The sequence below is a fragment of the Heptranchias perlo genome, chromosome 23 (genome assembly GCF_035084215.1).
Source record: "Heptranchias perlo isolate sHepPer1 chromosome 23, sHepPer1.hap1, whole genome shotgun sequence".
Taxonomy (NCBI): Eukaryota; Metazoa; Chordata; class Chondrichthyes; order Hexanchiformes; family Hexanchidae; genus Heptranchias; species Heptranchias perlo.
Genome location: NC_090347.1, coordinates 26,340,132 through 26,355,551, shown reverse-complemented (window position 1 = coordinate 26,355,551; position 15,420 = coordinate 26,340,132). Strand labels below are relative to the sequence as shown.

The following is a 15,420-nucleotide window of genomic DNA, read 5'->3' as shown; positions in this document are numbered from 1 at the left end:
CAAACGCATTAGTTACTAATATCATATAGCGGAATTTCAACCCAAATGTGCTGGTTAAACCAGTGTTTTCCCTTCAGATTCATTCCTTCCCTTAACATTGTTTGGGACAGTAATAAATAATAGCAATTAACTTAAAAGAGGCAGGTGTGCTGTTCAAGAGATATTGAATTAATTTTTAAAAAACAGATAGAAAGAAAGGCACATGTTAGACTATGGTGTAAACACTGCAATAAAAGGAATTTCTGAACCTGGATAGACCTTTCTGCTTCCTCACATACCTCTGCCAGCCAGTCAGCGCTATCCCCTGTAGCTGAATGGAGTCCCTTGGCAGAGCTTCAGCCACCTTCAGCCACTGCAGGTGATTAGCTAAGTGGTAGCTAATGGATGTTAGAGACTGAGCTGCGCCTGTAGCTCCTTTAAAGGCACTTGCAAACCAAATCTGAGAGAATCCAGTTCGCTGGTATTTTTGTATTTGAAGCACTAAGTGAATAAAATCAAATTAACATCTGTTTATGATACGCAAGTTGTCCTATTATGTTTAACACTAACAGCATATATGGAAAATAAGCACATTTCATCATGGTTTACCTTGAAAGTTACTGCAAAGCAAAAAAAAGGGGGTGTTCTCGGCCTAGTAACAGGCAGTGTGGGGGATACCAATTTCAGCTGCTGTTGAGTGACTGTCATTTTTAAATCACAAATTGATTGTCATTATTAGACATGCCATCAGAAAACAAATCTCCACTGGGTTTATTTTTTTTTCCAAATCAATGACAATACACTAGTAAAGTGCAGGAAATGTTAAAATGTATTAATTAGCATAAAAATAATTGTAAAAGCACACAACAAAAAACCCGTACGAAGAGTAATGAATTAAAGCAAATTGGGGGCTACTGGCTGTAATCGTGGGAACATGCTGTAAAAGTGGTTCGAGTTTATTGGTCCAATAAAATCAGAGCCGCACGACAACGCTCTTTGTGATGGCCTTTTTATAATGAACTTTTCATTATATTCTTAAAAATATATTAAAAATGGAAATAAATCTAACCATCCTAAATGAATTCTGTTTAAGTAAATTGTCATGGCACAATTTCTTACAAGAGTTAAAGGAATTACACAACTTGTCGTTACTATATTCCCCTTTTCGATTGGCATAGTAGCCAAAAATTCACTCACACTTAAACTTAGAATGTGAGTTTACATCTTTCCCAATTATGCTGTTCTAATTTTGAACCGCTCCTGCTAAAATAAATATAACAATATACCAAAACACACAGTGTACTTCACTCTGTTTTTGTTGCTCCTTTAAAAAAAAGCAAAGAAATACTTTGTTAATTTTCACATTGCTATTAATAACCCCATGGGGATTGAAAACAAAGTAAGTTTACGTACTCATTTTATATACATCAAGATTGGCGTTATAATCCCAGATCATTGGTTGAACAAGTTGATCCAGCCTGGATTCTAATGGGAGATAAAAGAAAAAAAGCTTTTCAATAACGTTTGCACCAAAAGGCAAAAAACAAAATAATTTTAAAAATTAAATTCAAAATAATAGATTTTCCTTTCTCAATTAAAAAAGATCCAAACTAAATATAAACCTCAGAACATCAGGATTACCTTTTCAATTCACAATTTAATTTGTATTTTTGATTCATTAAAAATTAATTGATGCCTTGCTAAAAAAAATTCTAGGATGTCAATATCCTAGCAAAAATATGATAATTATGCCATGATGACTGAGAATTTTCAAGGAAAACCACACATTTTTTTTAATGTGCTGTATTCTATGAAAAACTATCAAAAATGATTGGGGCAACAGAATATACTACAAGTTTATGTGAGATATTTCACCGTATAATTTCCAGAAGAATTATGGATATGTTAATAATTTGAAATATTGTTTACTTCATACTTTATTTTTGAAAAAATAATTTTTAAAACTATACATTATTCCATTCAAAACAGCCAGTCACTATTACCGTTCGTAACACTGTCCCTGTTCAATTCAAACTAATCTTCTAAGATTTAGAATTTGCACGTGAATTTGGATTTTGTTTTTAATCACAATGTCTACTATGAATAAACCAAATTATCAACAGCAATTTCATTAAAATATTTTAAAAAAATCTTTTCTGCTTTATCCTAAGTTTCCACTTTGGGTGCAATAGGGAAATTGTGCCCAAAATGCATTTGAAATTGCGCTGGTTGGGTCTCAAGTTTCCGTTAAAATTAATGTGCTTAATCACAAATGTAAAATCTTGCATGAACCAGCACAATAGAACGTGATCATTTTCTTTCCTTTCCATTAAAAGGTATTCCTTGATGTATTTAACAGTGGCAGCTTGGTTTATTACCCAAAATAAGCATTTTTAATAAGAGTGTCCAGTCTTTCACCTGTGAGTAACCTGATTTAAAATCCCTGAAAATTACTTTAAAAACTATACTGAACCATTTAACTTTTTCATTGGTGCACACTAGTCAGTTTCTTAGTAAATTAAATATTTTTTGATGTGGAAAAACTTTTAAACTGTCCTTACAAGCGTCAGTACACCCAAGAAAATGAGCGGAATTTGAAGAACCTTCCTGAACCAGCGCAATCTCGTAATTTTGACCTGGGGTGTGGCCAGTTTTGTGGACGGGGCCTGATCCGGCAAATTGAATCTTAAACCAGCGTAAAAAATAGTGGAAAACATGAACGCAAGTGGTTTTTGGCATAGCTCACTTACGTTTAAAATGCCCCGATCTTTTACGCTGGTTTAGCCGATTCTGCCTGGATTGCACTGACATTACTACCCCCATGTTTTATACAAACCCAAACAATTGGTGGGTCATAAACTAATCAGTACTCCAAGTGATTTAACATTTTACCATTTGTTTGTAATATTTTAATCCCTTTAATGTAAAGGGTGTAAAATTAGAATTGGAGAAATAATTTATACGCTTGGAAATCAGACATGTTTACGAAAAGAAATTTTTTAGCAAGTAGAGAAGGTAGCTGGAGTCTACATTACAACAGAGATTATACTTCAAAAGTACTTAATTGGCTGAAAGCACTTTGGGACATCCTGAGGCCGTGAAAAGTGCTATAGTAATGCAAGTCTTTCTTTCTTTACAAAATTGGTCAAACCATGGTTTCATATCAATACCCTGAAAATAAAAATCTAAATGCAATTTCACGTGGCTCAAACATTGGTCATATCTAGGGCACTATAGATGGGTCTGATACAATGTGCTTGGGTTGAATTTTGAAGGTACAAAAAATGTAAATCAGGTGAAGAACTAAACAAGAAGTTGTTCACAAAATATGACAGGAAAAAATAACGAAAGCAATTTGGGCAAAAATAGATTACCACAGAAACACAGCATTATGTGTCAGTCAAAAAGGCAAAACAAAACCATCCAAAATAAAGTAATAGGAATGTTGTGGATTAGAGGTACTGTACCAGACAAAAGTCAGCAGATACCTAGGGATTATATTATAAGTTATTTGGCTACAGAAGATATAAATTTTGATTATGATGAAGAAATTCACATATTTTATAAAGCAGCAACACATAAAACACTCCTGCCAACATTTACAGCAGACAATAGGTATGGCTTCAACAAAAGTCTGCTAAAAGAGCAGAAAAGAATGTATTGAAAGACACAGCAGATATGATCAAATAGTAATGATGGAGGAGCACATGTACTTTTCTGGAAAGTAGGCCAGCTGAAGAACTCAACTTCAAGCAAAGTGTTTCTTTCCCTTTCATACTTTTAGCACAAATGGAGTCATTGACAAAACAATAATACCTTTAAGTTTATCTTCACTGATATTCCGAAGCAGGTCATCCCACATGATAGGTTTCACATCTGGGTGGGTATTGATGATGTAACTTGCAACAGTTTGCACATGAGACAAGAACAGGCTATCTACATTAGTTTTGCTTTGCTCAATCAATTGCTTGGATTCTTCACCTTCACCAAGGTAATAGACCTAAAAGATAATGTATAGATAATCAATTTTCATTTCTTAAAATAAAGGTATTTAAAATGAAATATCACAAGATTAACTGAATGGCCTCTAAGAACAAACAATATTTTCGCAAACTATGTATCAAACCTTCCACATAATTCTTGCAATACCTCATCGGATCCAATGTGTACCCATTTTAGGTCTTTATGTATTGCCATGATCTGGTCAATCATTGATTTTACTAGTTCCATCGACTCTTTTTTGTGAGGATTGAGGCTGTTGGGGAATGTTTTCACTTCGCGAAGGTGAGAAAAGGTTTCATGTTTAAGCACGAACTGTAGGAACAAAGTTCAAAAAAAAAATCTATCAATTGCAATTTAAATTATCAACAGAACCAAACATTGTAGATTCCGTAGAAAGTAATCTCTTACTGGCTGTTGTATTTCACAATATTTAATTAGATTTGTATCCCACACTGGCAGAGGTAAAATAACATCCAAATACATCAGGGCCAATTTTGGATTCAGTGCAGGGGTGCCATGACCTATACTAAAAAGGTTTGACCAGTGGTTACACTGATGAATTCTGATATACCGTATCTAAAATGCCAACAGACATGGTAAAATTGTGCAAAGTTTTATATATAACATTTACTAGTTTTGATCTGGTATTTAAGTTCTAAGCAAATGCATAGATGACTTAAGATACAGTAGTTAGAACATGAGACCATAAGAAATAGGAGCAGGAATAGGCCATACGGCCCCTTGAGCCTGCTCCACCATTTAATAAGATCATAGCTGATCTTCGATCTGAACTCCACTTTCCCACCCGATCCCATATCCTTTAGATAGAGTCCAAAAATCTCAGTCTTGAATATATTCAACGACTGAGCATCCACAGCCCTCTGAGGTCGAGAATTTCAAAGATTCATCATCTTCTGAGTGAAGAAATTCCTCCTCATCTTAATCCAAAATCGCCCACCCCTTACCCTGAGACTACGCTCCCTAGTTCTAGACTTTCCAGCCAGGGGAAACAGCCTCTCCGCATCCACCCTGTCAAGCCCTCTAAGAAGCTTATGTGCTTCAATGAGATCACCTCTAATTCTTCTAAACTCCAGAGAATATAGGCCCATTCTTTTCAATCTCTCCTCATAGGACAACCCTCTCATCCCAGGAATCAATCTGGTGAACCTTTGTTGCACTGCCTCGAAGGCAAGTATATCCTTCCTTAGGCAAGGAGACCAAAACTGTACACAGTACTCCAGGTGTGGTCTCACCAAAAGCCTGCACAATTGTAGCAAGACTTCCTTACTCTTGTACTCCACTCCCTTGCAATAAAGGCAATATCATTTGCCTTTCTAATTGCTTGATGTACCTGAATGTTAACAGTCTGTGTTTCATGGAAAAGGACACCCAAATCTCTCTGAACACCAACATTTAATAGTTTCTCACCATTTAAAAAATATTGTTTTTCTATTCTTCCTACCAAAGTGAATAACCTCACACATTATACTCCATCTGCCATCTTATTGCCCACTCACCTAACCAATCTATATCCTTCACAGACTCTGTGTCCTCCTCACAGCTTACTTTTCCACCTAGCTTTGTATTGTCAGCAAACTTGGATACATTACACTCGGTCCCTTCATCTAAGTCATTAATATAGATTGTAAGTAGCTGAGGCCCAAGCACTGATCCTTGCAGTACCCCACTCGTTACAACCTGCCAACCTGAAAGTGACGCGTTTATTCCTACTCTGTTTCCTGTCCGTTAACCAATCCTCTATCCATGCCAATATATTACCCCCAACCTCATGAGCCCTTATCTTGTACAAATAGTTAATAGGTGCTAATGCATTTTGTTTTGAGACACTTTATAATTGACATTAAAATTATTTATTCATCAATATTTTGCCGATTTAATTAAATTTAGCCCAACATGCCCTTTCAGCTTTATTTTGTTATTAAACTCACCTCCATGTGGCCAAAGGTTTGCACCAATGGAATTACTTCAAAATTATGCAGCCTGGCCAGATTTATAACGTCTCTGATGTCTGAAGGACTGCAATGTAGAATGTACAACATTAATCGGTATCAACGCAAACTACAGTTTAGCACATGCCTCAAGTTCTTGGTTCCTGCAACATTTGGTTGAATTTTGGCAGCTTGTCAGATGAAATACCACAGGACAGCTGTGCACCTGTCTCATGGGAAGGGAAACCATGCACAGCAGCTCTCAGCATTTCACACTCAGTCAATGTGTACAGACTTGTATCTGTGTTTACTGACAAAAATCATTGCTGCCTGGCTGCTCTTCTGAGGACGCCCCAGAACGGCTCACAGTTCTCTTCTGTGCTTGCACGGCTAAGCACGTGCAAAGCTTGTGCAGACACATGATTCTGCATTTACAGGGCACAAGGTGGTGGGTAAGGAAGTCAAGAACAATTGCTCAGGTTGTGATCTTCAACTGTCTGTAATTTAAAAAATATGTACAGTTTGAAAGTCCAACAAGTGGAGTAGGCACGCCTGCTACTTTATCAGAGCTACTATTTAACGTAAGTGGATTCAGCACGCAGCAACTCCAAGTTTCTAGTCACCTGCTGTTGGCTGTCGTGCCAACTAACACGGAGACAGATTGGTTCAGACTGACTGGATTAGGTAATCAATCCCCTATTTCTTCCAAATGGAAAAAAAAAGCCAGTTAAAGAACCAAAAAAATTGAGTATTAAACTAGTTCTTTGGATGGATTGGGCCTCAGCTTGGAACATAGGACTGAAATTAGATGTCTTGTAGGAGTAATGTTAAGGTTTGGAGTACATGTTGGGCATTTTGATGGGTTATGATTGTGTTTGACTTTGCAAAAACCGTGTTACAATATTGGTGTTGACAGCTCACACCAATTGGAAACTTTCAGTGATGATTCAGAACACATTACCTGACATTTATTTATCTACATTAAAATCCATCAACCATTCTTTAGCTCATCTGCTTAATTCTTACAGGTCTCTGAATAGTACGAATCTCTAACTCAGCACCTGGCCATAAAGTTTAAGTGTCATTTGCAAATTATTTATTACAAGACCCACATCATTTATAAATAGTTTGAACTAGGCTGAATAAGGGCAATTAGGGATGGGCAATAAATGCTGGCCTTGCCATGAATGAATGAAAAAAAGATTCAGAACAAATTCCTGCTGAACTCCATCAAGCCACAATAGACTTTTTTCCATTATCACTACCATCTGCTTTCTGTTTCCAAGCCAGTCTCCAATTCAATTAGCTAATTTGCTATTAACTCCATCAATCTTAACCTTCTTTATAAATCTCATTTTCAGAACATTGTGACAAGCTTTCTGAAAATCCAAGCAGATTATGTTCACGATATTGTCCTTCTGAACTAATTTAGTTGCCATCTCAAACATTCTCATAAAGCCATAGAGGCTGCCCCATTTAATTTGCACCCTTTACTTCAGCATTAATAGCATCCTGTAAATGCTTTCAACGTAGTGTAATACTCTGACAACAGGAAATTTGCTATCATGAAGCTCAGCTTACCTGTTACCATCTCTGACATTATGTCTTATAAAGCTGTTACGAGACCCAGTTGTGATAACCTTTCACCTTTATAAGAATAAAAGAGGGAACTGAAATATTTTCAGCATCACGCACCACAGTCCATTTATGATTATAAAGGTGCATTGGTTTAACCAAAGTATTCGGTGGCTATTTCTGATCAGATTTCACAGAAAAGCTGTCCAGGCCTGGTCATTTGCCCAATTTCATTCCCTTCAAAATGACTTGTTGTCTCCACCGCAGGGTTATCAAGTTTGCTGCCTTCTGTCTCACTGAACCAAGGTATGACTAATCCTCTGGCTAATGGTTTATTACCATTTTTGGAATATCTATGAGGAAAGAGTTGTTTCTGCTAAACTGGAGAAAAGGGCACCAAACTTTCTTCTGTCACTTAATAGCAAATCTGCTGGTCATCCATGCTTCACAACTTGTGTTTCCTCTCAAAATCTGTCAAACCCCATCTGCTTAGTGTAGATGGATGTTTCTCTTCCCCCTCCCCCTCCGAAACAACTGACTTTGCTTGACTACTTTTGACATGCTAACTCTCTGTCTCTTGCGCATATATCAGTGCTTGTGGATTTAAAAAAGCTATACTAAGCATTTTGGAGAGCTGCCCCATCACTTACTGAAGTTCCATTTAGTTGGTAATGCATTACTGCCATGCCACATGCTCCTGCACTCAGTCAGTGAACAAAAAGGGACAACAATAAGAAAAATGAGGTGTATAGTGAAGTCCTAATGGAAAAACTGGCTACATAAAGAATATTCTAAGCCAAGGAGAGAATAGCAGCAGTCGTAGACCTGTGAGCCTGGAACACATCAGGTTATAAGGATGGTCTTAAAAGGAGAAGGAGGTGGAGAGGTTTAGGGAGGGAATTCCAGAGTGTAGAGCCTAAACAGCCAAAGGCACTGCTACCAATGGTTAGGGAAAGGCAGTGGGGATGCACAAAAGACCAGTATCAGAGCAATGCAGAGATCTCGGAGGATTGTAGGGCTGGAGAAGGTTACATGGATAGGATTACATGGAGGGATTTAAAAATATTGTAGGCGTATATTGAGCCATTTTTGAGTCGTCAGGTTTTTTGGGCGTGGTGTCAGTTTTTTTTTTAAAAGAAAGTTGTTTGTTGGTTAGCTTTTGCTGGTTTTCTAAGCTGGCATGTACAAGGTATTAATTTGTTTTATGAGATTTGTGTCTTCTGCCAACCATTCATGGCGTAACGTTAGTAGTGGAGGAATCTGCAGCCAACATTGTTCTACTCTCCTGGCTGAAAAAAAATTATGGTAGTGAAAAAGCCAATGGCAAAGATAGGGGGTAGGCATCAGAGGAATTCTTTAGATCAGTGAAACTAGACATTGTTTTATCTTCTACATGATAAAAGTAACAGTTATTTTACACAATTACAGTGACATTATATCTAGGAAGAATTTTGACCATATGTACACTTACAGCAAAAAAAAGGTAAACTCCATGATTAGGGATTGATAAAGTTAGTGAATTTTTGACATTTGCAGTCACACGATGACCAAATCTACTGATTTACAATGACTGAATATATATTATATTTTCATTACATGGAATTCTGGGATTTTTTAAAAACAATTTTTACTGTTGTTTTTTGATTCCATCCATTTCCAATTAGGGCGAAGAGATCACAATGCCCGAATAAGTAAAATTATGTTTTATTAGATGGGATTCCACAGGCTTGGCTGTTAATTTTGTAGATCAAATTCCATAATTCTGTTAATTTCTCTTGTGAAAACCACAGATCAATGGCCCAACAATGACGACTAGGAAGCAAATTTTAAATGAATGATAAGGTCAGTCCAGCAGCAGCATATCAAGAGTAAATCCAGTGACCCCAGACATCGTAAGACAGGAATTTATTCAAGTTCCATAGCAAACTGACCAATTAAAAAAAATGAGCAAAATACTCTTGTAATGCATTATAAAAGCCAATCAAACAATAATAAACTACAATGGTATTGCAAAGTAGATTATTTCTTGGTTTTATAATAAAATTGAACTGTTGCATTAAATAAACTGGAATTAAAAACCTTTACCCGTAAGCATTTGGAGACCTTAACGCTTGTAGCTTTCCCTCATACGGAAACATATCTTCATACTCCAGGAGAATACCATTTGCACCAAGGTGTTCAAACAGAGGAAAGATCTACAAAAAAAAAATCTGCAATGGAGCGGTTTCAATTCAAATTCCAGAAGGTGGACCACATCAAGCTATAGTTTTACTCAACAAAGCTTTACAGTAATGAACGGTGATCTTCATATAATATTGAGGGGTGAGCAGATTGGGTCAAATGGCTGAAATTCTAGAAAGGCAATCTTAAATATATATTTTTTTCAATCAGCAATTTTAGAACCAAATGTGCATATAAATTACTTTAGCCTCTGTTTTATCCATTGTGGTGAGACTCAAGTTGTGACAGTTAGAATTTAACAGTTCAGGGCAGAACATTAAACAGTTCTCGAGTACAAGACATGCAAAAGTAGACACAACTCTTGTTCTCACTGATAACAGTTAATCAGGAAATATCAAGATATGTAAATTAAAAGAATAATGTTTACACAGCTATTGTAACTAATTAATGGCTTCAGAATAATGAAGTTATATATCATAAGAGCTCTGCTCATGTAGTATAAAGGAAGTCAGTGGAACTCGGATTTGATTAGTCTTACATAGTTATTATTGCTCAACATATAACCTTTTCCTTTACATGTTCCATATGTTGACTTGCAGCCATGACAGCGTTGGTGCTGACTGCAATGCAGGCTAATCAAAGTGACAAGTAGACAGCTATAACAGCTCTTTGCACAGCACGAAAGGTGGTTACATTGTGCTTTTGCCCTCTCTCAGTACCTGGCCAAGCTAATCACTAGAATCATAGAATTTTACAGCATCGAAGGGGGCTGTCAAGTCCAATATGTCTGTGTCAACTCTCTGAAAGGGCTATCCACTTGATCCCATTTTCCTGCCCTTTTGTTTTTTTTTCTTTTTCAAATATTTATCAACTTCTCTTTTTCAGCTATCATGAATTTTATTTCCATCACTTTGAGAGCTTTCTATTTCCAAACAGCTCTCTGAATGAAACAGATCTCCTAATCTCTACCTTCATTCTTTTGGTGATGATCTTAAACTTATGCCCTGAGTTACTGGCCAGTGGAAATAGTTTATTTTCAATTTACTATATCAAAACCTCAACGTGAAACACTTCTATCAAACTTCCTCTTACTGATTTTTGTTCAAATGAAAAGAGCTCCAGTTCCTCTAGTCTATCCTCATAACTAAAGGTTCTCAGCCTCAGTAATTATCTCTTCTGCATCCTCTCCATGGCCTTGACAGCCTCCTAAAGGCACCCAAAACTGGATAACATATTTTAGCTGCAGCCTAACCAATGATATATTAACATACTACAAACATCATTAATCATAAATAACTTTTTCAAAAATATAGAGTTCTGAAAATTCAAAGTAAATATTTGATTATTGAAATTATCTTAGTAAATTATAGAGTACCCTTTCTTTTGTTATGCATAATCTTGTGAAGAAACACAAGAATTCCATTGTCATGACCGATAATTCACCTCTGCTAGATAGGAGACCTTGGGTGGAGCACCTTTCAAATCCAGATGTACTAATTTCAAACCCATCTGCGGAGGTTTACGTGGACTAGTATCTGCCTCCATTGCCTTGACCCCTTGACCATCTGCCATTCTTCCAAAACACAAAAACTAGGGCAGTATGCTACCTGGAGGGGAATGAGATAAAGATATTGACACAAGAGAATTAAATTCATTTAATATACTCACTTGTGGCAGTTCTTATTTTCACCCAAATTGTAAAATATATCAAATAATTTGCCTTGCGCCCCAATTTGGGAACGCAGTAAAACTCTTAACAACTTGGCTGGTTTTTGTAACTTTCAAGAAATAAGCTTGTATTCAACATTATACCGTGTTATCCTTTTTTAGGTTATTGTGATAGATCCACCCACAATCAATTGTTGCAGACTCAGAAATAAGATGCCTCTGTTCTGTGTGGTACTGATCAGATGGAGCATATGATAAACATTGACAAAGATTCTGCACCCAAAACAATGGGGGGTGATTTTAAACTGATGCCCAAATTGGGTGCAAAGTAGGCAGAGTGTCCACAGCACCCACATCAAGTTGGTAACGTGAAGCACGTACCAATTTGAGGATTATGTCTCATTACCATGGGAAGGGCAAGCTGCCAGCGCAACTTGTGCCCTGAATTGCCACCTTGTCCACCTGGGGGTGGGGGTGGGGGGAAATTGAGCAGTTCCTCTGCAGGCCGAGTTGAAAGTCATGTGTTAAGGGGATAGGACAAGCTGGCAGGGAATGGCAAGATTTTTGTGGGCCGGGAACATAAGTTCTTTGAGGACATAACGTACAGGGTGGATAAAGGGGAACCAGTGGACGTAGTGTATTTAGACTTCCAGAAGGCATTCGACAAGGTGCCACATAAAAGATTATTGTTCAAGATAAAGAATCACTGGATTGGGGGTAATATTCTGGCATGGGTGGAGGATTGGTTATCTAACAGGAAGCAGAGAGTTGGGATAAATGGTTCATTCTTGGACTGGCAACCAGTAGCCAGTGGTGTTCCACAGGGGGTCGGTGCTGGGTCCCCAACTCTTCACAATCTATATTAACGATTTGGAGGAGGGGACCAAGTGTAACATATCAAAGTTTGCAGATGATACAAAGGTGGGAGGGAAAGTAGAGAGTGAGGAGGACATAAAAAACCTACAGGGGGATATAGACAGGCTGGGTGAGTGGGCGGAGATTTGGCAGATGTAATACAATATTGGAAAATGTGAGGTTATGCACTTTGGCAGGAAAAATCAGAGAGCAAGTTATTATCTTAATGGCGAGAAACTGGAAAGTACTGCACTACAAAGGGATCTGGGGGGTCCTAGTGCAAGGAAATCAAAAGGTTAGTATGCAGGTGCAGCAGGTGATCAAGAAGGCCAACAGAATGTTGGCGTTTATTGCTAGGGGGATAGAATATAAAAACAGGGAGGTATTGCTGCAGTTATATAAGGTATTGGTGAGACCGCACCTGGAATACTGCATACAGTTTTGGTCTCCATACTTAAGAAAAGACATACTTGCTCTCGAGGCAGTACAAAGAAGGTTCACTCGGTTAATCCCAGGGATGAGGGGGCGGACATATGAGGAGAGGTTGAGTAGATTGGGACTCTACTCATTGGAGTTCAGAAGAATGAGAGGCGATCTTATTGAAACATATAAGATTGTGAAGGGGCTTGATCGGGTGGATGCGGTAAGGATGTTCCCAAGGATGGGTGAAACTAGAACTAGGGGGCATAATCTTAGAATAAGTGGCTGCTCTTTCAAAACTGAGATGAGGAGAAATTTCTTCACTCAGGGTAGTAGGTCTGTGGAATTTGCTGCCCCAGGAAGCTACATCATTAAATAAATTTAAAACAGAAATAGACAGTTTCCTAGAAGTAAAGGGAATTAGGGGTTATGGGGAGCGGGCAGGAAATTGGACATGAATTTAGACTGGAGGTTAGGATCAGATCAGCCATGATCTTATTGAATGGCGGAGCAGGCTCGAGGAGCCGATTGGCCTACTCCTGCTCCTATTTCTTATGTTCTTATAATTCATGCTGGCCCCACAAAAAGCTTTGAGAAAAGGTTTCACCAACCTTTTTTTGAACTGCCTACAGCTGTCCCTTTAAGGTCTGCTGGTTAGGTCGCTCAATGCCAGGCACCAATGGTTGGACCGTGTGCGGCACACACTCTGCCCGTCGGTACCTGCAAATTGCTTTGGCGTCCTCCAACTGGCGTAGGTTTCAGACAGAAGCGCCTGCCTGAAAAGCTCATGAGCCGGTCAATTTGCAGGTGATGTTTATCCCCCACCATAAATGGGGCAGGCAGCAGTCGAAAACCACCCCCCAAATAACTTCCCTGTTCTCTCCACAGGTGTTCCCTGATCATTTCCTGTTTTTGTTTCAGATTTCCAGCATCTGCAGTTGTTTGCTTTTTATGCCCAAGTTTTCAATCAGTTTAGCGAGCAATGTTGAGTTGTTGATCAACCAAGCTGACACTTCCATTCTGGGTTGGCAAGATTAATGTTACGTTGAAAGTACAGCATAGAAAGAGGCCATTCAGCCCAAGTGGTCCATGCCAGCGTTTAAGCTCCACACCAGCCTCCTTCCTCCCTACTTCATCAAACTCGATGGGATACTCCCATTTTCCTTCCTCTTCAATGCATCTATGCTATTTGCCTCAACTTGCATCACTCGGTATTGGAGGAGGTGTTGCATTAATTTAGATGCAAAGCTGAGGTTTGGTTCCTTGCCTTGCCCGAGTCCCCTTGTGCAGCTCGATTGCTTGTGCCTGTGGGCGGCGTGGTTCGAGCGCTAACCCGCCGCACAGCCTCACACCACAGCCGCCTGCTTCCAACGCGCCATGTCGGCCCTCAAGAGAGCAACCTCCAGGAAGGCGGAAGACAAATGCAGCCGCGGCCCAACAAAGGATCAAGTCCGACTTGGGTAAGATGGCAGCCCGCAACTTCCCAGTGCACAAGGCGGATGGGTTTTTTTTTGCAAGGCGACGGGAGCCAGCAAAGAGAGGGGGAGGGAAGGAGGAGAAATAGTGAAAAAAAACACACGGTGCAAACAAATAGTGAACCGTTGCTACATTACCGAGCTGTGCAGCCGCTGGTGATCCAGGGGCAAAGGACCGCCAAACTGCGCATGTGGGGCTCGAGTCTCGGCTCTGAGCGAGCCCGGGAGAGAGGGAGAGGGGAGAGAGGGGAGAGAGGGGAGGGGGGAGAGAGGGGAGGGGGAGAGAGGGGGAGAGGGGAGGGGGAGAGAGGGGAGGGGGGAGAGAGGGGGAGGAGGGAGAGAGGGGGGAAGAGAGGGGGGGAGGGAGAGAGGGGGGAAGAGAGGGGGGAAGAGAGAGGGGGGGAAGAGAGAGAGAGGAGGAGGGAAGGAAGGGAGAGGGGGGGGAGAGAGGGAAGGAAGGGAGAGGGGGAGGGGGAGGGGGAGGAGGAGAGAAAGAAGGGGGAGGAGGAGAGAAAGAAGGGGGAGGGGAGGGGGATGCTCACAGGTCAACTGGGGTCGGACAGTTGCAGAGAGAGAGAGAGCTGGCAGGGGTAGCAAAAGCATTGAAATAAAATTTGGGGGGGTGGGGTGGGGGGGGAAGAGTATTTTAAATAACTGCATACACATTGCACATCCCATAATAAGTGAGTGTGGAAACAAATGAAACATGATAATCTCCAGAGAAAAAAAGCCCCAGCCTGTTCAGTCTTTCCTGATAGTTATAACTTCTCAGTTCTGGTATCATCCTTGTAAATCTGTTTTGCACCTTCTCCAGTGCCTCTATATCCTTTTTGTAATGTGGAGACCAGAACTGTACGCAGTACGGTCGAACCAAGGTTGACCGAATAGAGGTCTTTAAATTTATGAGGGGCTTGAAAGGGTAGACTGAGAGATGTTTTCACTTGTGGGGGAGTCCAAAGCTTGAGGACACAAATATAAGATAGTCAGTAATAAATCCAATACGGAGTTCAGAAGAAACTTCTTTACCAGAGAGTAGTTAGAATGTGGAACTTGCTACCACATGGAGTAGTTGAGGCGACTAGCATGGATGCATTTAAGGGACAGCGAGATCAGTATGTGGGGGAGAAAGGAATAGAAGGATATGCTGATGCTGATGGGGTTAAATGGAATAAGGTGGGAGGATGCCCATGTGGAGCATAAACACCGGCATAGACCAGTTGGGTCAAATGGCCTGTTTCTGTGCTGCAAATTCTTTGCAACTCTCTATGTAATTTTAAGTAAGTATAGATCAGCAGTCCCATTTGGCCCATAAATGA

The 15,420-nt window shown here is 39.5% G+C and overlaps 2 protein-coding genes across 5 annotated transcripts in view; one reads left to right on the top strand and one right to left on the bottom strand.

Annotated features, from left to right (window-relative positions):
• Window positions 1–14,339, bottom strand: part of LOC137341194 (hexosaminidase D-like) — a 38,213-nt gene extending 23,874 nt beyond the window's left edge. For 3 of the 4 annotated variants that reach the window (XR_010966979.1, XM_068004232.1, XM_068004230.1), the window contains exons 1-8: window positions 14,243–14,339; window positions 11,130–11,293; window positions 9,591–9,700; window positions 5,931–6,018; window positions 4,129–4,293; window positions 3,796–3,979; window positions 1,393–1,464; window positions 279–480 (exon numbers count right to left, since the gene is read on the bottom strand). Coding sequence is in view for 3 of the 4 variants with exons in the window: in XM_068004232.1 (XP_067860333.1) it covers window positions 279–480; window positions 1,393–1,464; window positions 3,796–3,979; window positions 4,129–4,293; window positions 5,931–6,018; window positions 9,591–9,700; window positions 11,130–11,258 (950 nt within the window). In the remaining variant the exon portion in view is untranslated. Of the gene's footprint in view, window positions 1–278; window positions 481–1,392; window positions 1,465–3,795; window positions 3,980–4,128; window positions 4,294–5,930; window positions 6,019–9,590; window positions 9,701–11,061; window positions 11,294–14,242 lie in introns of those variants that run through there. The other variant, XM_068004231.1, reaches the window with a different exon arrangement.
• The window catches only part of ogfod3 (2-oxoglutarate and iron dependent oxygenase domain containing 3), a 94,301-nt gene continuing 92,607 nt past the window's right edge, over window positions 13,727–15,420 (top strand). The window contains exon 1 of the mRNA XM_068004239.1: window positions 13,727–14,089. Within this exon, the coding sequence (XP_067860340.1) occupies window positions 14,007–14,089 (83 nt within the window). The 5' untranslated portion in view covers window positions 13,727–14,006. The remainder of the gene's footprint in view (window positions 14,090–15,420) is intronic.